This window comes from Mytilus californianus, unplaced genomic scaffold, assembly GCF_021869535.1.
Source record: "Mytilus californianus isolate M0D057914Y unplaced genomic scaffold, xbMytCali1.0.p SCAF_3, whole genome shotgun sequence".
Classification (NCBI taxonomy): Eukaryota; Metazoa; Mollusca; class Bivalvia; order Mytilida; family Mytilidae; genus Mytilus; species Mytilus californianus.
In genome coordinates this window covers 48662681-48679212 of record NW_026262679.1, presented here as the reverse complement: position 1 = coordinate 48679212, position 16532 = coordinate 48662681, and the positions used below count along the sequence as shown (strand labels likewise).

Genomic DNA, 16532 nt, shown 5'->3' with positions numbered 1-16532 from the left:
ACTTACTGCATACAGTTATATGTAACCCATATCAGAATGTGAGTTTTTATTATTGCCATACTCATCCAGTCACATTATTCGCATTAATAAAAACCTCTTAATAATGTCTGAATTAACAGTATTCAATTTTTCATATTGCTTGCAAGTATATGTCATTACTCTATATTTTTCTATTTTAAAGGAATTTATAGCAGTTAGCCAGTTAAAAAAATCAACACAAGGAAAAATATTATGTTTTTATGGTCCACCAGGTGTTGGTAAAACAAGTATAGCCAGATCTATTGCTAAAGCCTTAAATAGAGAGGTGAGTATTCTGGTTCTCCAACTATATATAAAACAAGTATAGCCAGATCTATTGCTAAAGCCTTAAATAGAGAGGTGAGTATTCTGGTTCTCCAACTATATATAAAACAAGTATAGCCAGATCTATTGCTAAAGCCTTAAATAGAGAGGTGAGTATTCTGGTTCTCCAACTATATATAAAACAAGTATAGCCAGATCTATTGCTAAAGGTGTAATACCACCATTGATTTTCCCCTATTAGTCTTTGTTAAATTTGCACTTTTCAAAAAATTGTGCAGAATTTATCTTTGTTTCAAATAAAGAAATACTTGGCATGAGTAAAGTTTTATCCTGTCCAGTACTATAGAAAAAATTTCACATAACATTTCATTGCATATAAGAAAATAACCATCACTGGAAGTTAACCAATCAAATTTTCCCCCTTTTTTAACCTGTGTACAAGCTTTAGTAACCATGTAACCTCAAGTTTCCAAAATATTCTATTGAAACCCCAAATAAAGAAATAATGGTGCTTTGAAATACCCAAGATATATGTTTATGACTCAGAAATGTTTTACTGCAATGAAATGTAGGATCAATTACCTACAACTGTCAAATTCAAGGGAATATTTTTTTTCGACCTATTTTCGTATGCAACCGGATGTGACGTACTATGATTTGATGGTATTACACCTAAAGAAGACTTTTTTGTTGAATAAACTGAATGTGACTTTTTTCCTTTGTAATACTGGTTATTTCAAGCATTCCTGTCAAGTTTTGTCATAATCAGTTCAATAGTTTGAGAAAAATCTAGTATAATGTAAGACGACATCTACAGCGATTCGAGCAAAATTTCTTCGAAAAATTCAAACCAAGCCGCATCATGATAGAATATAGTGTGGACCAATAAATGATCAAATATTTATCTCATCTGCCTACAAACAGTTGAATATGATACAAAAGATGACTTTAGGATGATAAATACTACTAATGGACCTCTTATTCTTCCTTATAAAGTCTCTTTTGGTCCATTTATACCTCTCATTTCCTCAAAATTTCTACTTTTTAAGCCAATAAATAAAAATTTTGGGGTAACTTTCACTCATTTATGATAGGAATGTTATTATAAATGATTAATTGAAGTATTCAAGTTGCTTGAACTATCCGTATAAAAGTTTACTGTCTCCAAGGAGGTTTCAATAAGTCCTTGCGTAAAACTTAAATTTACGCCGCGTTCCAGAGAGGGACATAAAAAACTTCTCTTTTGGTGAATAATTTGTTGTTACTGCTTTAAAAATAATTTCATTTACTTAAAACTATATATTTATTAAAGTATTTCTTAGGAAAAATTTTCTAGTATAGCAGAATATAAGAAATAAGGAGAAAAAGCTCCCCAAGACTCTTAAGTATGGCTTGTTCTGTCAACTAATATTCATGGTAAAGTCCTATTTCAAGGAAATTTTCTCATAAAATGTATTTTGGAGACTCAATCCACTCAGAATATTTCATTATTTGTAATATTTCACTTAAATAGCAAGAAATTTTAACACATGAGAGTACTCACAAGGTCAAAGGTGCATGTACAGCTTCCCATATTAGGTGTAATACCACCATTGATTTTCCCCTATTAGTCTTTGTTAAATTTGCACTTTTCAAAAAATTGTGCAGAATTTATCTTTGTTTCAAATAAAGAAATACTTGGCATGAGTAAAGTTTTATCCTGTCCAGTACTATAGAAAAAATTTCACATAACATTTCATTGCATATAAGAAAATAACCATCACTGGAAGTTAACCAATCAAATTTTCCCCCTTTTTTAACCTGTGTACAAGCTTTAGTAACCATGTAACCTCAAGTTTCCAAAATATTCTATTGAAACCCCAAATAAAGAAATAATGGTGCTTTGAAATACCCAAGATATATGTTTATGACTCAGAAATGTTTTACTGCAATGAAATGTAGGATCAATTACCTACAACTGTCAAATTCAAGGGAATATTTTTTTTCGACCTATTTTCGTATGCAACCGGATGTGACGTACTATGATTTGGTGGTATTACACCTAAAGCCTTAAATAGAGAGGTGAGTATTCTGGTTCTCCAACTATATAGAAAACAAGTATAGCCAGATCTATTGCTAAAGCCTTAAATAGAGAGGTGAGTATTCTGGTTCTCCAACTATATGGAAAACAAGTATAGCCAGATCTATTGCTAAAGCCTTAAATAGAGAGGTGAGTATTCTGGTTCTCCAACTATATGGAAAACAAGTATAGCCAGATCTATTGCTAAAGCCTTAAATAGAGAGGTGAGTATTCTGGTTCTCCAACTATATAGAAAACAAGTATAGCCAGATCTATTGCTAAAGCCTTAAATAGAGAGGTGAGTATTCTGGTTCTCCAACTTTATATAAAACAAGTATAGCCAATTCTATTGGTTAAGCCTTATATAGAGTGTAGAGCATTCTGGTCCTCCAATAATATATAAATTCATATACAAATAAGGAGATGTGATATAATTACCAATGAGACATCTATCCACCAAAGTCCAAATGACATGGATGTAAACAACTATAGGTCACAATACAGCCTTCAACAGTGAGCAAAACCCATAAACTATAGTCAGCTATAAAAGGCATCGACATTACAAACTGTGAAATATTTCAAAAGAGAAAACAAGAAGAAGTATATCCTTATCTATTGCTTTACCTTTAAACAGACAGAGGGGCCTTGGAGGCCGAGTGGTCTAAGTATTCAAACTACTGTATCACTAGCCAGTCAACACTGAGGTTGTGAGTTCGAATCCCGCACAGGGCAGGTGCACTCGACTCCAATCTTAATTGAATAGGATTGTCAGTTTTCCTACCGAAGGTTGTGGTTCTCTCGGGGCACTCTGGCTTCCTCCACTAATAAAAACCGACCGCCACGAAATAGCACAATAGTGTTGAAATTGGCGTTAAATACCAATCAATCAATTAATTAAACAGACAGGTACATAGTCTGGTTATCCAAGTTGAAAACATTTATAGCCATTTCAATTGCTAAAGGACTATATAATGAGACAAAAAATGTTGTTGTTAATTCATCAGATTACAAGAACATATCATATATTAAATAAACTGTTCTGTTCTGGGATAATGAATGATAACCATGAATGTGCTACATGTATGAATTTTGTTCAGTCTGAAAAGAAATGAAAGATTCATGTCAAGAAAGTTTAAGCAATATTTTGTAAAATAATTGGAGAGTCGATGTATATAAAAATGTATTAACAAAGTATTAGATAAATTTATACTCTTAAGTTTCTGTAAAACTTAGTCATTTTTATATCCTGCAGCATACTAATAATATAAATTTAGAATTGTAAACCAATAGCTTACTCATGGATAGAAAGTCATAAATGTTAAATGATTTTTTTTCAGTATTACAGATTTAGTGTTGGAGGTATGACTGATGTTGCTGAAATCAAAGGACATAGGTAATTTTCATGGTACAATGATAAAGAATTTCTAGTAGGGTCTTAAATTTGGAAAAGGCAATAGTATTAAACCTACAAGCATTTAAAAGTGATTTGTGACAAACAATTTTTTTGTGTGCATATATCAGGTATGCTGAAACTGAAATCCTTGTTGACAAGTTGGTAGATAAGTTTTAGTGGGACTATCATGCAAATAAAAAAGAAGCATAAAAGTGATTTGAATCTTTTTATCTTTCATTCATTTATCTATGTAAACTGATGTGTTACAAATGGGTAGAAATACTTATTAATAGACAAGAATGACCATTATTTTAAAATTTCTTTTGAAAATAAACAGATAGTCTGTTTTTAGACAAGAATGACTATTATTTTTAAAATTTCTGTTGAAAATAAACAGATAATCTGTTGTTTTTTTTTACGCCCGTTTACGGGACGTATTATGGTATACCTCTGTCCGTCCGTCCGTCTGTCCGTCGTCAACATGTCGGACATAAACTCAAAAATGCTTTAACCAATTTGCATAAAACTTTAGTGAATTGTTTATATCTATTGACGAGAGCTCCCTTTCGTTTTAATAAATTTTAGATTTTGCATTTCCGAGTTATGGGGTTTTATTCATTAAAAAAAGGGGGATTTTCCTGTTTTCTGACAATAACTCAAGAATGCTTTCACCAACTGGCAAGAAATTGAGGTAAATTGTTTATATCTATTGACATGAGCTCCCTTTCGATTTTTATAAATTTTAGATTTAACGTTTCCGAGTTGCAGGGTTTTATTCATAAAAAAAGGGGGATTTTCCAGTTTTCGGACAAAAACTCAAAAATGCTCAGCAGTTCTTATGAAACTTTGGTGAATTGTTTATATCTATTGATGTATTAAGCTCCCTCTGGAATTTTATAAATTTTACATTTTTAAAGATTGAGAGCATTCACCCAAAAAAAATGTGTATTTTGTAGCTAAATGTAAAATTTTCAAATATTGATTTAATTCTATTGTCGCAATACTTTATAATTTATACACAAATGAAGGAGTTAATATTTTGACCCTGTTTACAGGAGGACCTATGTTGGAGCGATGCCAGGTAAAATGATACAGTGTTTAAAGAAAACAAAGACTGAAAATCCACTTGTACTTATTGATGAGGTAAGTACTATTATGAGATGTATGTCTACTTGAAAGATCTACACAGTACCTTTTTATCAGTCAGGATTCTACTTCGTCAAAGTTATCTCCCCATTACGCCACCTAACTTTTTCTATCGTAAAAATAGAAGCCTTGTAGAGATGACACGCTGTCAATTTAGCTCTCGAAAACCGATAAATTTATCCACATAGCATCATTACGATCCTCATATGACAATAGTATTTTAAAAGACAAATGCATCTTCTAGCTATTAAGCATCATTTAATGTTCTTTTAGGCCTTTATTCATCTTTAAACTATTGTCTGATCGGTATTTTCGAAAATTCAAAAACACTAAAAAAAGTTCTAATTGAATATTTCATGGAAGGGCAGACTAAAAATTTTCAGAGGTTGAAGATTAATTACCCTAGATCATACACACAAAAAATGAAATTCATTTTTTTTGAAGTTATACGTTGTTAAGATCCTCTTTTAAAGTCTGTCGTCAAGTACTTTTAGTTAAAATTTGTTATTCAAACACACCCACTCTGTGTTTATGACTCATTAGAAAGGTATTTCACTTGACCCATATATTTCATTTTTCAGTACTGTGAGTTTTTAATGTTATTTTATCAACCTGTAGCCTAAATATTTAAAAATAAAAGAATCTGAATCGAGAAGATATATCAAATATTTTTGCTTGATACGTTTTCAATACAAAATAGTCGACTCAAACACACCTGAACATAAAAAAGTGTACTCGACTTTCTCTTTTTGATGAAATTATTGCCCATTTTTAGGATTTTTTTCCCAAAAACTGTCGCCTCGGGCAGAGATGCTAATTAATGCTTTAAAAAGATCAATCTTTTATCTTTCTGTGGAATTTTTTTCGGCCCAATTTCTGTGCTTATGCACAGAAAAGATCCACATGTATTTGCACCTACCTCAATCTACTGTTTTATGGAAATTTGTCTTTAATTTAAAAGTGTACAAATATCTGGAAGCTCCATACTATAATTTAAGTAAAAACACGTATATAAGATGCATTAAATCCTAAATTATGCACCTACATTAACTTTTAAAGCCCATATAAACAGATGTAAACAGTTCAAATATACCAACTTGGCCTTTTTAGCTCACCGGGGCCTGAAAACCATTTGAGCTTATGCCATCACTTGGCGTCCGTCGTCGTCTGTCGTAAACTATTTCAAAAATCTTCTCCTCTGAAACTACTGGGCCAAATACCTTCAAACTTTAACTAAATGTTCCTTAGGGTATCTAGTTTATAAGTTGTATCCGAAGTTTTGATCCATCGACAAACATGGCCACCATGGCTAAAAATAGAACATAGGGGTCAAATGCAGTTTTTGGCTTATATCTCAAAAACTAAAGCTTTTAGAGCAAATGCGACAAACATGCCACCATGGCTAAAAATAGAACATAGGGGGCAAATGCAGTTTTTGGCTTATATCTCAAAAACTAAAGCTTTTAGAGCAAATGTGACATGGGGGTAAAATTGTTCAATTGGTCAAGATCTATCAGCTCTGAAATTTTCAGACGAATCAAACAAACCATTGTTGGGTTGCTGCCACCGAATTGGTAGTTTTAACAAAATTTTGCAGTTTTTTGTTTTTATTTTGAATATTATTATAGATATATATAAACTGTAAGCAGCAATAATGTTCAGCAAAGTAAGATCTACAAAAAAGTTAATATGACCATAATTGTCAATTGACCCCTTAAGGAGTTATTGCCCTTTAAAGACAATTTTACACAATTAGTTCATCAAGTTTGATAACATTTAAAAATCTTCTCCTCTGAAACTATTGGGCCAATTACCTTCAAACTTTAACTAAATGTTCCTTAGGGTATCTTGTTTATAAATTTTATCCGAAGTTTGTATCCATCGACAAACATGGCCGCCATGGCTAAAAAAGAACATAAGGGTCAAATGCAGTTTTTGGCTTATATCTCAAAAACTAAATCTTTTAGAGCAAATGTGACATGGGGTAAAATTGTTTAATTGGTCAAGATCTATCGGCCCTGAAATTATCAGACGAATTGAACAACCCATTGTTGGGTTGCTGCCACAATATGTTCAGCAAAGTAAGATCTACAAAAAAGTTAATATGACCAAAATTGTCAATTGACCACTTAAGGAGTTATTGCCCTTTAAAGTCAATTTTACACAATTTGTTCATCAAGTTTGCTCACATTTAAAAATCTTCTCTGAAATACAGGTGAGCGATTCAGGCTCTTGAGAGCCTCTTGTTTACCTTCTCTAATAAAGAGTTTTGTTTCTTTTGTTTAATTTCAACTGGATATCAACCTGTTATCTGATGATTGCACCAAGGATGGATACATACATTTTCCTATCTATTGCGAGTAATTTGTGATATTTTTCCACGCGAAAACTGAAATTTTAATTTTCTGTATATGAGTTCAAGCAGGCCCATATGTCTTTTTCAGTTTTATTTGGGTAAAACCCAGTGATTAGAAACGTGTTGCTGTAGAGAACAAAGCTACCAATAACTTGACATTATAATGAATAAGCTATAGAGGCCAGCACCTGAAACTACTGGTTTATTGTTGACAGTTTAACTCGCGTGTAGTCTTTTTAACAACTGGCTGTCTAACAGAACTGTAACTTCTCGTGTAAACTGTTTTTTAATTTTTTTTTTTTTGCCCCCGCCGTAACTGAGGGGGCATTAAGTGTTACCCATGTCCGTCCTCTAACTTTAGTTCACCTCAACCAAATGTTATAAAACTTAAACACCATGCTTATTACCACAAAACACAGATCAAATTCGAAATTGGTGGCGTCACTTTTACCGTTCATGAGTTATGCTCCTTTATATACATGAAAAATGCTGAAATTTTCGTTTCCTTTCTCTAACTTTAGTTGGCCTCAACCAAATGTTATAAAACTTATACACAATACTTATTACCACAAAACACAGATCAAGATTGAAATTGGATGGCGTCACTTTTACCGTTCTTGAATTATGCCCCTTTATAAATGGAAAAATTGCTTTAGTTTGCCTAAACCAAATGTTATGAAACTTATACACAATGCTTATAATAAAAAAATGGTCTTAACTACGTGAGTCCTGCATCTGTATGTGGAAGTTGACTTATGCATATTTACAAGCGGGGGCATCTGTGGCCCATAGACACATTCTCCATTTATTTTTAAATCAAATAATGATAACAAATTATTTGTGTAATATTAATGAAAACAGAAATTTGGTTATGTTTGGTTTCAACTTTTACATGCTGATGTCGTGGAAGCATAGGATTAAAATTCATACTTGGAACCATCATGACTTGAATAGTTCCATTTACAAACGTTTGACATGTGAAAAATAAATGAAACCATCCCAATAATTGATTGGTTTTGATAATAGAAGAGATTTACATAAATATAAGTTAGTTGTTAATTTTTAAAGTTTTCTGTATATTTACAGGTAGATAAGATAGGTAAAGGTTACCAAGGTGATCCCGCTTCAGCTTTACTTGAGTTACTAGATCCTGAACAAAATGCTAACTTCCTTGACCATTATCTTGACGTAACAGTTGATTGTTCTAAAGTAAGTTACCATTTTTACATTTTAACTAGTAATATGAAAATAAGAAGATGTGGTATGATTGCCAATGAGATAATATCCACCAAAGTACAAATTTAAATGAAGTGGATGTAAGCAATTATAGGCAACCGTACAGCCGACAACAATGAGAAAAACCCATACCGTATAGTCGGCTATAAAAGGCCTCGACATGAAAAATATGAAACAATTCAATTGAAACTAACTGCCTAATTTATAACTCATCAGATCCATACAAAGCAGAAAACATCTAATGAAAACACAGACCGGACGTGGCAGCTAATCTATACATCCCACATCAAAAAAAGACACTAAGTGAAGTTCTGAGAGTATGTACACACCGTTACTGCATCTAGTTCAAAGCCAATAACAACTAATAAAAAAATCAGGTATCTAAGACTAAAATATCAATCAGTACTCATCCAACATCCAATGGATTTAGTGTAAAGATGTCATTAACAGTCAGAGAAAAACATGACCTTGTGCAATGCCAAAATATAGGTATCGACAGATTGTAGTACCGTGAATGTGCATGTGTGTATAACAATAATAATTAGTATGGTTTTAATTTACTGATAACATAATCAATATTTATACCAATAAAAACAATTTTCAAATATCTAATTAAAGTGTTGAATTGGTAACCTTTTAGAATAAGTTTATATATATGATTGATAAGTTTACCTGGATTGTACCGAAATTTCCAGTCCCAGTAAACAACATTCCTGTAAAAAATTAGGATGTGCTATTCTGTTTGGAATAAGTTTTCTACAGGTACAGTGAAGACTGTTTTGTGATGACATTTTTCCTCACCTCCACCGTCTATGCAAATGTTTACTAAATGGTCCACCACCCATGCATTGCTAAAATTGATTGCATTTGATTATCCTTGCAACTTTTTCTGAAATATACTTAAAATAAATGATCCAAATTTGATTGAAAAGCTTGCATTTTATTTCTTATGCAGTCTCGATTTACTGTGTATTACTGATACATACAAAGACCTTTTGATATTTACTTTTTAAGAGGATTTAAAATTAAAAAAATATTGAAAATCAACTGTTTCCGTGTCATACTTTATGACCAATGAAATATTTACCCTATTTATACAACAGCATGACTTAAAAAAACAAAACAAACACAGTTGTCTATTTTACAACCCAATTAACTATAACAGATGTTATTGTTTAATTTTTTAGTCAGCAGTTAAACAGTATTAACTGAGACTTATATTTATAATTTCATTATGATATTAATTTCATCATTGTCTGATTAGGTTGCACTATTTGCTTTAATAAACATTCATTTAGATTTAAAACTAGTTTTATTGTTTTAAAACAATTTGAAAATAATTTATAATTTAAGGTATTATTTATTTGCACTGCCAATGTGACAGATACAATCCCAGAACCACTTAAAGACAGAATGGAAATGATAGATGTTTCTGGTTATGTAGCAGAAGAAAAATTAGCTATAGCTCAGGTAGGTAGTGTTTAGTATGATAAAGGTAGGTAGTGTTAAGTATGATAAAGGTAGGTAGTGTTAAGTATGATAAAGGTAGGTAGTGTTTAGTATGATAAAGGTAGGTAGTGTTAAGTATGATAAAGGTAGGTAGTGTTAAGTATGATAAAGGTAGGTAGTGTTAAGTATGATAAAGGTAGGTAGTGTTTAGTATGATAAAGGTAGGTAGTGTTTAGTATGATAAAGGTAGGTAGTGTTAAGTATGATAAAGGTAGGTAGTGTTAAGTATGATAAAGGTAGGTAGTGTTTAGTATGATAAAGGTAGGTAGTGTTAAGTATGATAAAGGTAGGTAGTGTTTAGTATGATAAACTTAGTGAAGTACATTTAGCAAAAAAAAATCAAATTATTTTGCGCTGGCAGGTGCTTTTGACTCCAATCTTAATTGACTACGATTGTCAGTTTTCCTACCAATGGCTGTGGTTCTCTCTGGGCACTCGGGCTTTCTTCCACCAATAAAAGCTGGTCGCCACTATATAGCCAACAGTGCCGAAAGCGATGTTAAACACCAATCAATCAATCAATCAAAGCTCACTGGTGCATCATATTCCCAAGATTTTTATTTTTTTATTAATAAATATAATACCAAGTATTTATCTGACAAATACTGAGAATTCCATCATTTCCACCAATGAAATGAAAGTATATATTTAAATGTTATCATTTACAGCCAAATTGAACTGTTAAGTTGATGGAATGTATAACGTATGTACATTTATATTTCAGAAATATTTAGTGCCGCAAGCCCAGGAACATACTGGAATTAGTAAAGAGGGTGTTTCTATATCAGATGATGCCATGAATACTTTAATAAAACAATACTGTAGGGAGAGTGGTGTTAGAAATCTACAAAAGCAGGTTGAAAAGGTATTATTTAGTTTTTTGGACATAGTAATTTTTGCTCTTCATCTGCAACAGTATGCAGGCAAAATACATTGATAAGCCCATTATAAGATACCTGTTTTCTGCAAATGGATTAAGTCAAGCATGTGACATTTTATAATATCCTTTTAACAAAACTAAAGATTTTTGCGTAAAAATATCGTGTGATATAAGCTCAAGTATTTCTGCTGTCAAAAATGTAGAATCTTGTCATTTCTAGGGTGTAAACAAGGTGAAACGGGAAAACTGATATCTGATAATTAGTTATATTGTGGTTTTCATTCTTCAGTCCATCTGTAAATGTGGTGTTCTATTTATCTGTAATTTGTGATTTTCATTCTTCTGCCTATCTGTAAAGTCACTAGCATGTTTAATATTAATAATAGGATATATGAGGTATTCATCAATGAGACAGTAACCCAAGAACACAAATAACCAAAAGTCATTTAGAGGTCAACATACAGTTCTTATCAAAAGACAAACATTTGTTCATTTAAAATTGAAATTGATGTACAGCAAGTTCTCTCTCTATTGCTGATCATGGATGTTATGTGTTCGATTTGTGACAGTTGACAGCAGTTTATTATATATAACTGAGAAAAAAAATTATGCCTAGTTTATGAAATGATATGTATTGTTTACAGATATTTAGGAAAGCAGCACTAAAAATGGTTAAGGAAAACACAGAAAATATAGAGATATCTACAGATAATTTATCAGACTATGTAGGGAAGCCATTATTTACTTCAGACAGGATGTATAATACAACTCCACCAGGGGTTGTCACAGGATTAGCATGGACTGCTATGGGTAGGTCTAATGAGATGGAAAGAGCACTGATATCAATGACCATCTTTGTCCCTAAAGCTATCAGGCTTTTTATGCCCCACCTAGGGGCATTATGTTTTTAGTCCCCTACCGACGAAGTCAAAGGGGACTTTAGGTTTGCACTCCGTCTGTCTGTCTGTGTGTCTGTCTGTCAGTCCGGCAAATCAGTTTTCCAGACTTTTTTTCTTAGTGCTTGAAGGTATTGATTTGATATTTGGTTTATTGATTTATCATGACAAGTTACAGGTCAAGTTCAATTTTCACGATTTTAGCTTTTCTCTTTGTTCAGTTAAAGCCCTTTCCCTAGAATTAAATTTTTGATGAAATACTTATTAATTAACAGATTTCTGTTCAAAGGGAAATACTAGTAACTCATTTTTTAAAAGACAAAATGACATTTTGGATTTTTTTCCTTTTCTTTGGTAAATTGTTTGAAGAATTTAGTGGTAGGTTTGTTTGTCATTCTTGGAGATATTGATTTGACAATTAGTATATCATGACAAGTTACAGATCAAGTTGGAATTTTGTTCCAGTCTGATAATTTTGTGCAGAGTTATGGTCTTTGGACATAGAAAATTCACTTAAATAATCAGTTTTCAACAGTTTTTTTCGTCATGCTTGAAGATTTTGACTTGATATTTTTATGTAGTTTACACCATGAAAAGTTATAGATCAAGTTAGAATTTCGTTCCATTACAATAAATTTGTAACCGGTAGGGGACTATGTATTGCCATGCAATACTCACAGAATGCTTGTTTGTTCTGTGCGTCCGTTCGTTCATCCGTCCATTAGTCCTTCTGTCTGTCCTGCTTCAGGTTGAAGTTTTTGGTCAAGGTAGTTTTGATGAAGTTGAAGTCCAATCAACTTGAAACATAGTACACATGTTCCCTATGATATGATCTTTCTAATTAGAGTTTTGACCCCAATTTTACGGTCCACTGAACATAGAAAATGATAGTGCAAGTGAGGCATCCATGAATTATGGACACATTCTTGTTCAGAATATTTTAGATGCTGTTTTGCTTCATGTAGTAACATGCACATGTTTTTTTAAATTCTAGCAATTATGCATAACAAACATCGTTTTTTAAACTGATTTTATAACACTCAATTATATTTTTCCAAAAAATAGTTGATCAAGACAATGTACACTAGTTTTGGTATCCAGTTTTTTTAGAATAACTTTAATAACAAATAAGTTGGAAAAGAAAAGAAAACATATCATGAGTTCTGTACAATAGATTGAGACAAGACATTTAAAATCATATTGGACATTTCATTTTCTTCATGGGCATGGAAGATCTTTAAGTTTGATTGTGTTGAACACCATGATATGTTTGTTGAAGTTGCATATTATATTTTAAACATGTTCATGTTCTGAATGTATTCTATATTGTTTTAGGTGGTGCTACGTTATATATAGAAACAGTCTTGAAAAGAGCTTTAGAAGCAGGTGCTGACAAAGATGGCGCTATGGAAGTAACTGGCAATCTTGGCAAAGTAATGCAAGAAAGTATACAGCTAGCTTATACATATGCTAAATCATACATGGCACAGACAGAACCTGATAATAACTTCCTACAGAAGGCACAGCTTCATTTACATGTCCCTGAGGTAAGACATCCAGGCTTTCATTTCTGTAAGTCAGCTTCATTTTGCCATCACTTTGAAGATACATATCTTGGTCTTGTCTATCTTTTTAACAAGTAGAGATTATTTTACCATTGGATAAGATCTTGTAAGAGGTGTACTTTCCACTCACCTTTAACAAAGTGATTACATCTTTTGCATAAGCTGGTTAAAGTAAGCATTAATTTCTTTTACTGATTTGCTTACATGCCTTTAAATTCTGATAAAAAATGGATCACATAAAGTTTTATGCATCATATGAGAAGGTTTTTACTTGTTTAATTTGACTACAGTTGAAATTCAAAATTAATATAATGCTGCAATTTCCAGACAAGAAAAGTACACAGCCTTAATCACTTTTACAATACTTACTATAAAATGTTTTATTGTAGGGAGCTACACCAAAAGATGGACCTAGTGCTGGATGTACCATAGTAACAGCTTTATTGTCCCTGACATTAGGGAGACCATGTAGACAGAACCTAGCAATGACTGGAGAGGTGTCATTAACAGGAAAGGTGCTCCCAGTGGGAGGTATTAAGGAGAAAACTATTGCTGTAAGTGAAAAGTCTCAGATACAGTGCTTACACAGCTAATCTAAACTTGTTTCATACCTCAAATTGAAAACAACTTCACGTCATTGGTTGAATTTCAATTGTTTTGGACCTTATTAGCCAATCGCGACGTTTTGGTGTACTATTTTAAAAATATTAGCCAGAATGCATAAGGTTCTTGAAACAGCTTACTCAAGCTTATTGAAATATTTGTTTCTCATGATAAATGAGAACATTGAATATATCAGATCATAAAACAAGTAATGGTTCAACCATGTTACTTTAATTAACTTACTATTAAGCTTTCTTAAACTTTAGAGTGTACTTTATAATTTAAATTTATCATAATTTCATGCAAGCCATAGTTTGTTAAATTGAACTTAACTTCTGGAAAAAAACAGCTTTATATCATATTTTGCCCATTATAATTAGTTGATTTATTTATTAATATTGTTAAAATCAATTTTCTTGGATTAAGAAAAAAGATATTGTCATGAAGATACTTGATTTTGTGGCTAGATCATTGTCCTCAGGACCAGAATATACTGAGAGACTTTGTGCAAGGATCAATTGATTGTTTACATGAACACTTAAAAGCCGTAGAAATTGTATTGTTTGCTTATTAAAGCTTATTAAATGTCAGTAAATCAGTTAGGCTATGATATATGATTATTTTTACAGGCAAAGCGATCAGGAATTACATGCATTATCTTGCCTGAAGAGAACAGAAAAGATTATTCTGATTTACCAGACTTTATCAAAGATGGAGTTGAAATACATTTTGTAGAGAATTATCAACAAGTATATGACATTGCATTTCCTGTAGATTCATGACAGGAAGTCACTGTAAAATAGACGATTCTATCATAGGTTAATGCAAAGTCAATTAGATATTTTTGTATTATATCTCAGTGTTACATAAAAAGTCGCAGGCAAATTTATTAATGATGATAAAATGTTTAACTGTGATTTCACCAAATCAACCACCAAGTTAGATTTTTTTAAGGCATATATCCCATATTTATGACAATTCCTTCATGTAAAATGAAATATTCAACAAAAAAATATAACATAAAAATATGTTGGACTGATTAAACAATACTCACCTTAAAATGTTAATCTAACATAAGAATTTGATTTTTTTTTAATGCCAAATTTTACTGATTCTTTTCTATAAATTGTTGATAAGACTGCAAAAATGATTTATTGATACAAACAAGTTATTTCTATGAGTAGGCATATTTGTGACTGGAGTTATATGTTTTGTAATTATTAATCAGGTATATGTTTATTTAGAAATACAGTGCAACTAATCATACTAGATTAATGTGCCCTTTTTACGTGAAGTCAGGCCTCAAAGGAAGAAGTGTTTTTCTCTTAATTTATTCATTATAACCTTGTTGTGATTAATATGATATTTTTTGTTTTTGTATTATGTATATAATTTATATTTGTATCAAATAATGATATTTATTACACAACAATATTTAATGTCAGTATATGAATACATAATTGTTGCACGCATCTTACATTACTATGATAAACTTACTGCCATGGTTTACTGCTAATTAGGTATTCTACTTTTAGTTCAATTTTGCCAATAAATCTGTAGGACTAGTTTCCACTGAATATATTTCTCACCAGGGCCTTTCCCTCAATGTCATAGCTTCATGGGTATTTTGAGGTTCTAATTTAATATTTTTTTTTTCATAATAAAACAATCTATGAATTTGGGATAGCTATAAATGTATTAAAAAGGAAATTCTGCTGAAAAAAATCACCCCTCCCCACCCCACCAAAATTAAAAAAAAACAAAAAAAATTCTCCTATTTAAGACCAAATTGTCTTGTTATTTTGGAGAATCTACAAAAAAAAGATTGCATTGTCCTTTCATCCATATATCATTGTTGAAACAGGCTATTATTTGAAGTGATCTGTTATAGTTGTAGATAGCACTGGATACATACATACTAATTCTTAGTATATTATTCAAGCAGATTGATATATATGTACTATATTTTACCACTGGTTAGAGTTAAATATCTATCAAAGTTTCATGCAAGTGTTAATTTTTTATTTTCAATATGTAAAAGATCAAATTAATACTATCATTCATAGAAATACACTTTTTGCTCAATATTTGAACAAATTGTAGATTGTTGTAGTTACCCTTGCATTTTGTGATATGTAAAAAAAAGTATACTAAAAAAAATAATGTAAATAGAATAAATGTTAAAATACAACACCTGTTGCCAATTTCTCTTTTCTTGACAGGCCATTGAAAAGTCAGAAATCTTGTTAGATATAAACAAGAGAAGAATCTAATATACATGATTAGTCCAAAACAAGAAGAATATTCTAACACACATCCAAAATGATTGCATTAAAAGAACATTACATTTGCAAATGTCTTTTTGGCATCATTTGTATTTTTGATAGAATTTAATTTAAAAACCAAAACATGATTCCTTAAAAAAAACTATGATTCTTGGGAGAAAACAGTTGCTCATGGATTTTAAAGTCACTGCCTAGCAATTTATACCAGTGAAGGAAACCATATTACATCTTGAATGATAAAGAATTGAACACATCAATACCACAAGTAGAAGGTTGGGATTCATTTTGGGGGTAATTGCCC

The 16532-nt window shown here is 31.4% G+C and overlaps 1 protein-coding gene across 1 annotated transcript in view; it reads left to right on the top strand.

The window, feature by feature from the left end:
* The window catches only part of LOC127734753 (lon protease homolog, mitochondrial-like), a 35134-nt gene extending 18997 nt beyond the window's left edge, over window positions 1-16137 (top strand). The window contains exons 13-22 of the mRNA XM_052244758.1: window positions 182-304; window positions 3700-3755; window positions 4811-4898; window positions 8344-8466; window positions 9847-9963; window positions 10727-10867; window positions 11527-11692; window positions 13114-13325; window positions 13733-13897; window positions 14576-16137. Of these exons, the coding sequence (XP_052100718.1) occupies window positions 182-304; window positions 3700-3755; window positions 4811-4898; window positions 8344-8466; window positions 9847-9963; window positions 10727-10867; window positions 11527-11692; window positions 13114-13325; window positions 13733-13897; window positions 14576-14728 (1344 nt within the window). The 3' untranslated portion in view covers window positions 14729-16137. The remainder of the gene's footprint in view (window positions 1-181; window positions 305-3699; window positions 3756-4810; window positions 4899-8343; window positions 8467-9846; window positions 9964-10726; window positions 10868-11526; window positions 11693-13113; window positions 13326-13732; window positions 13898-14575) is intronic.
* Window positions 16138-16532: the final 395 nt, after the last annotated feature.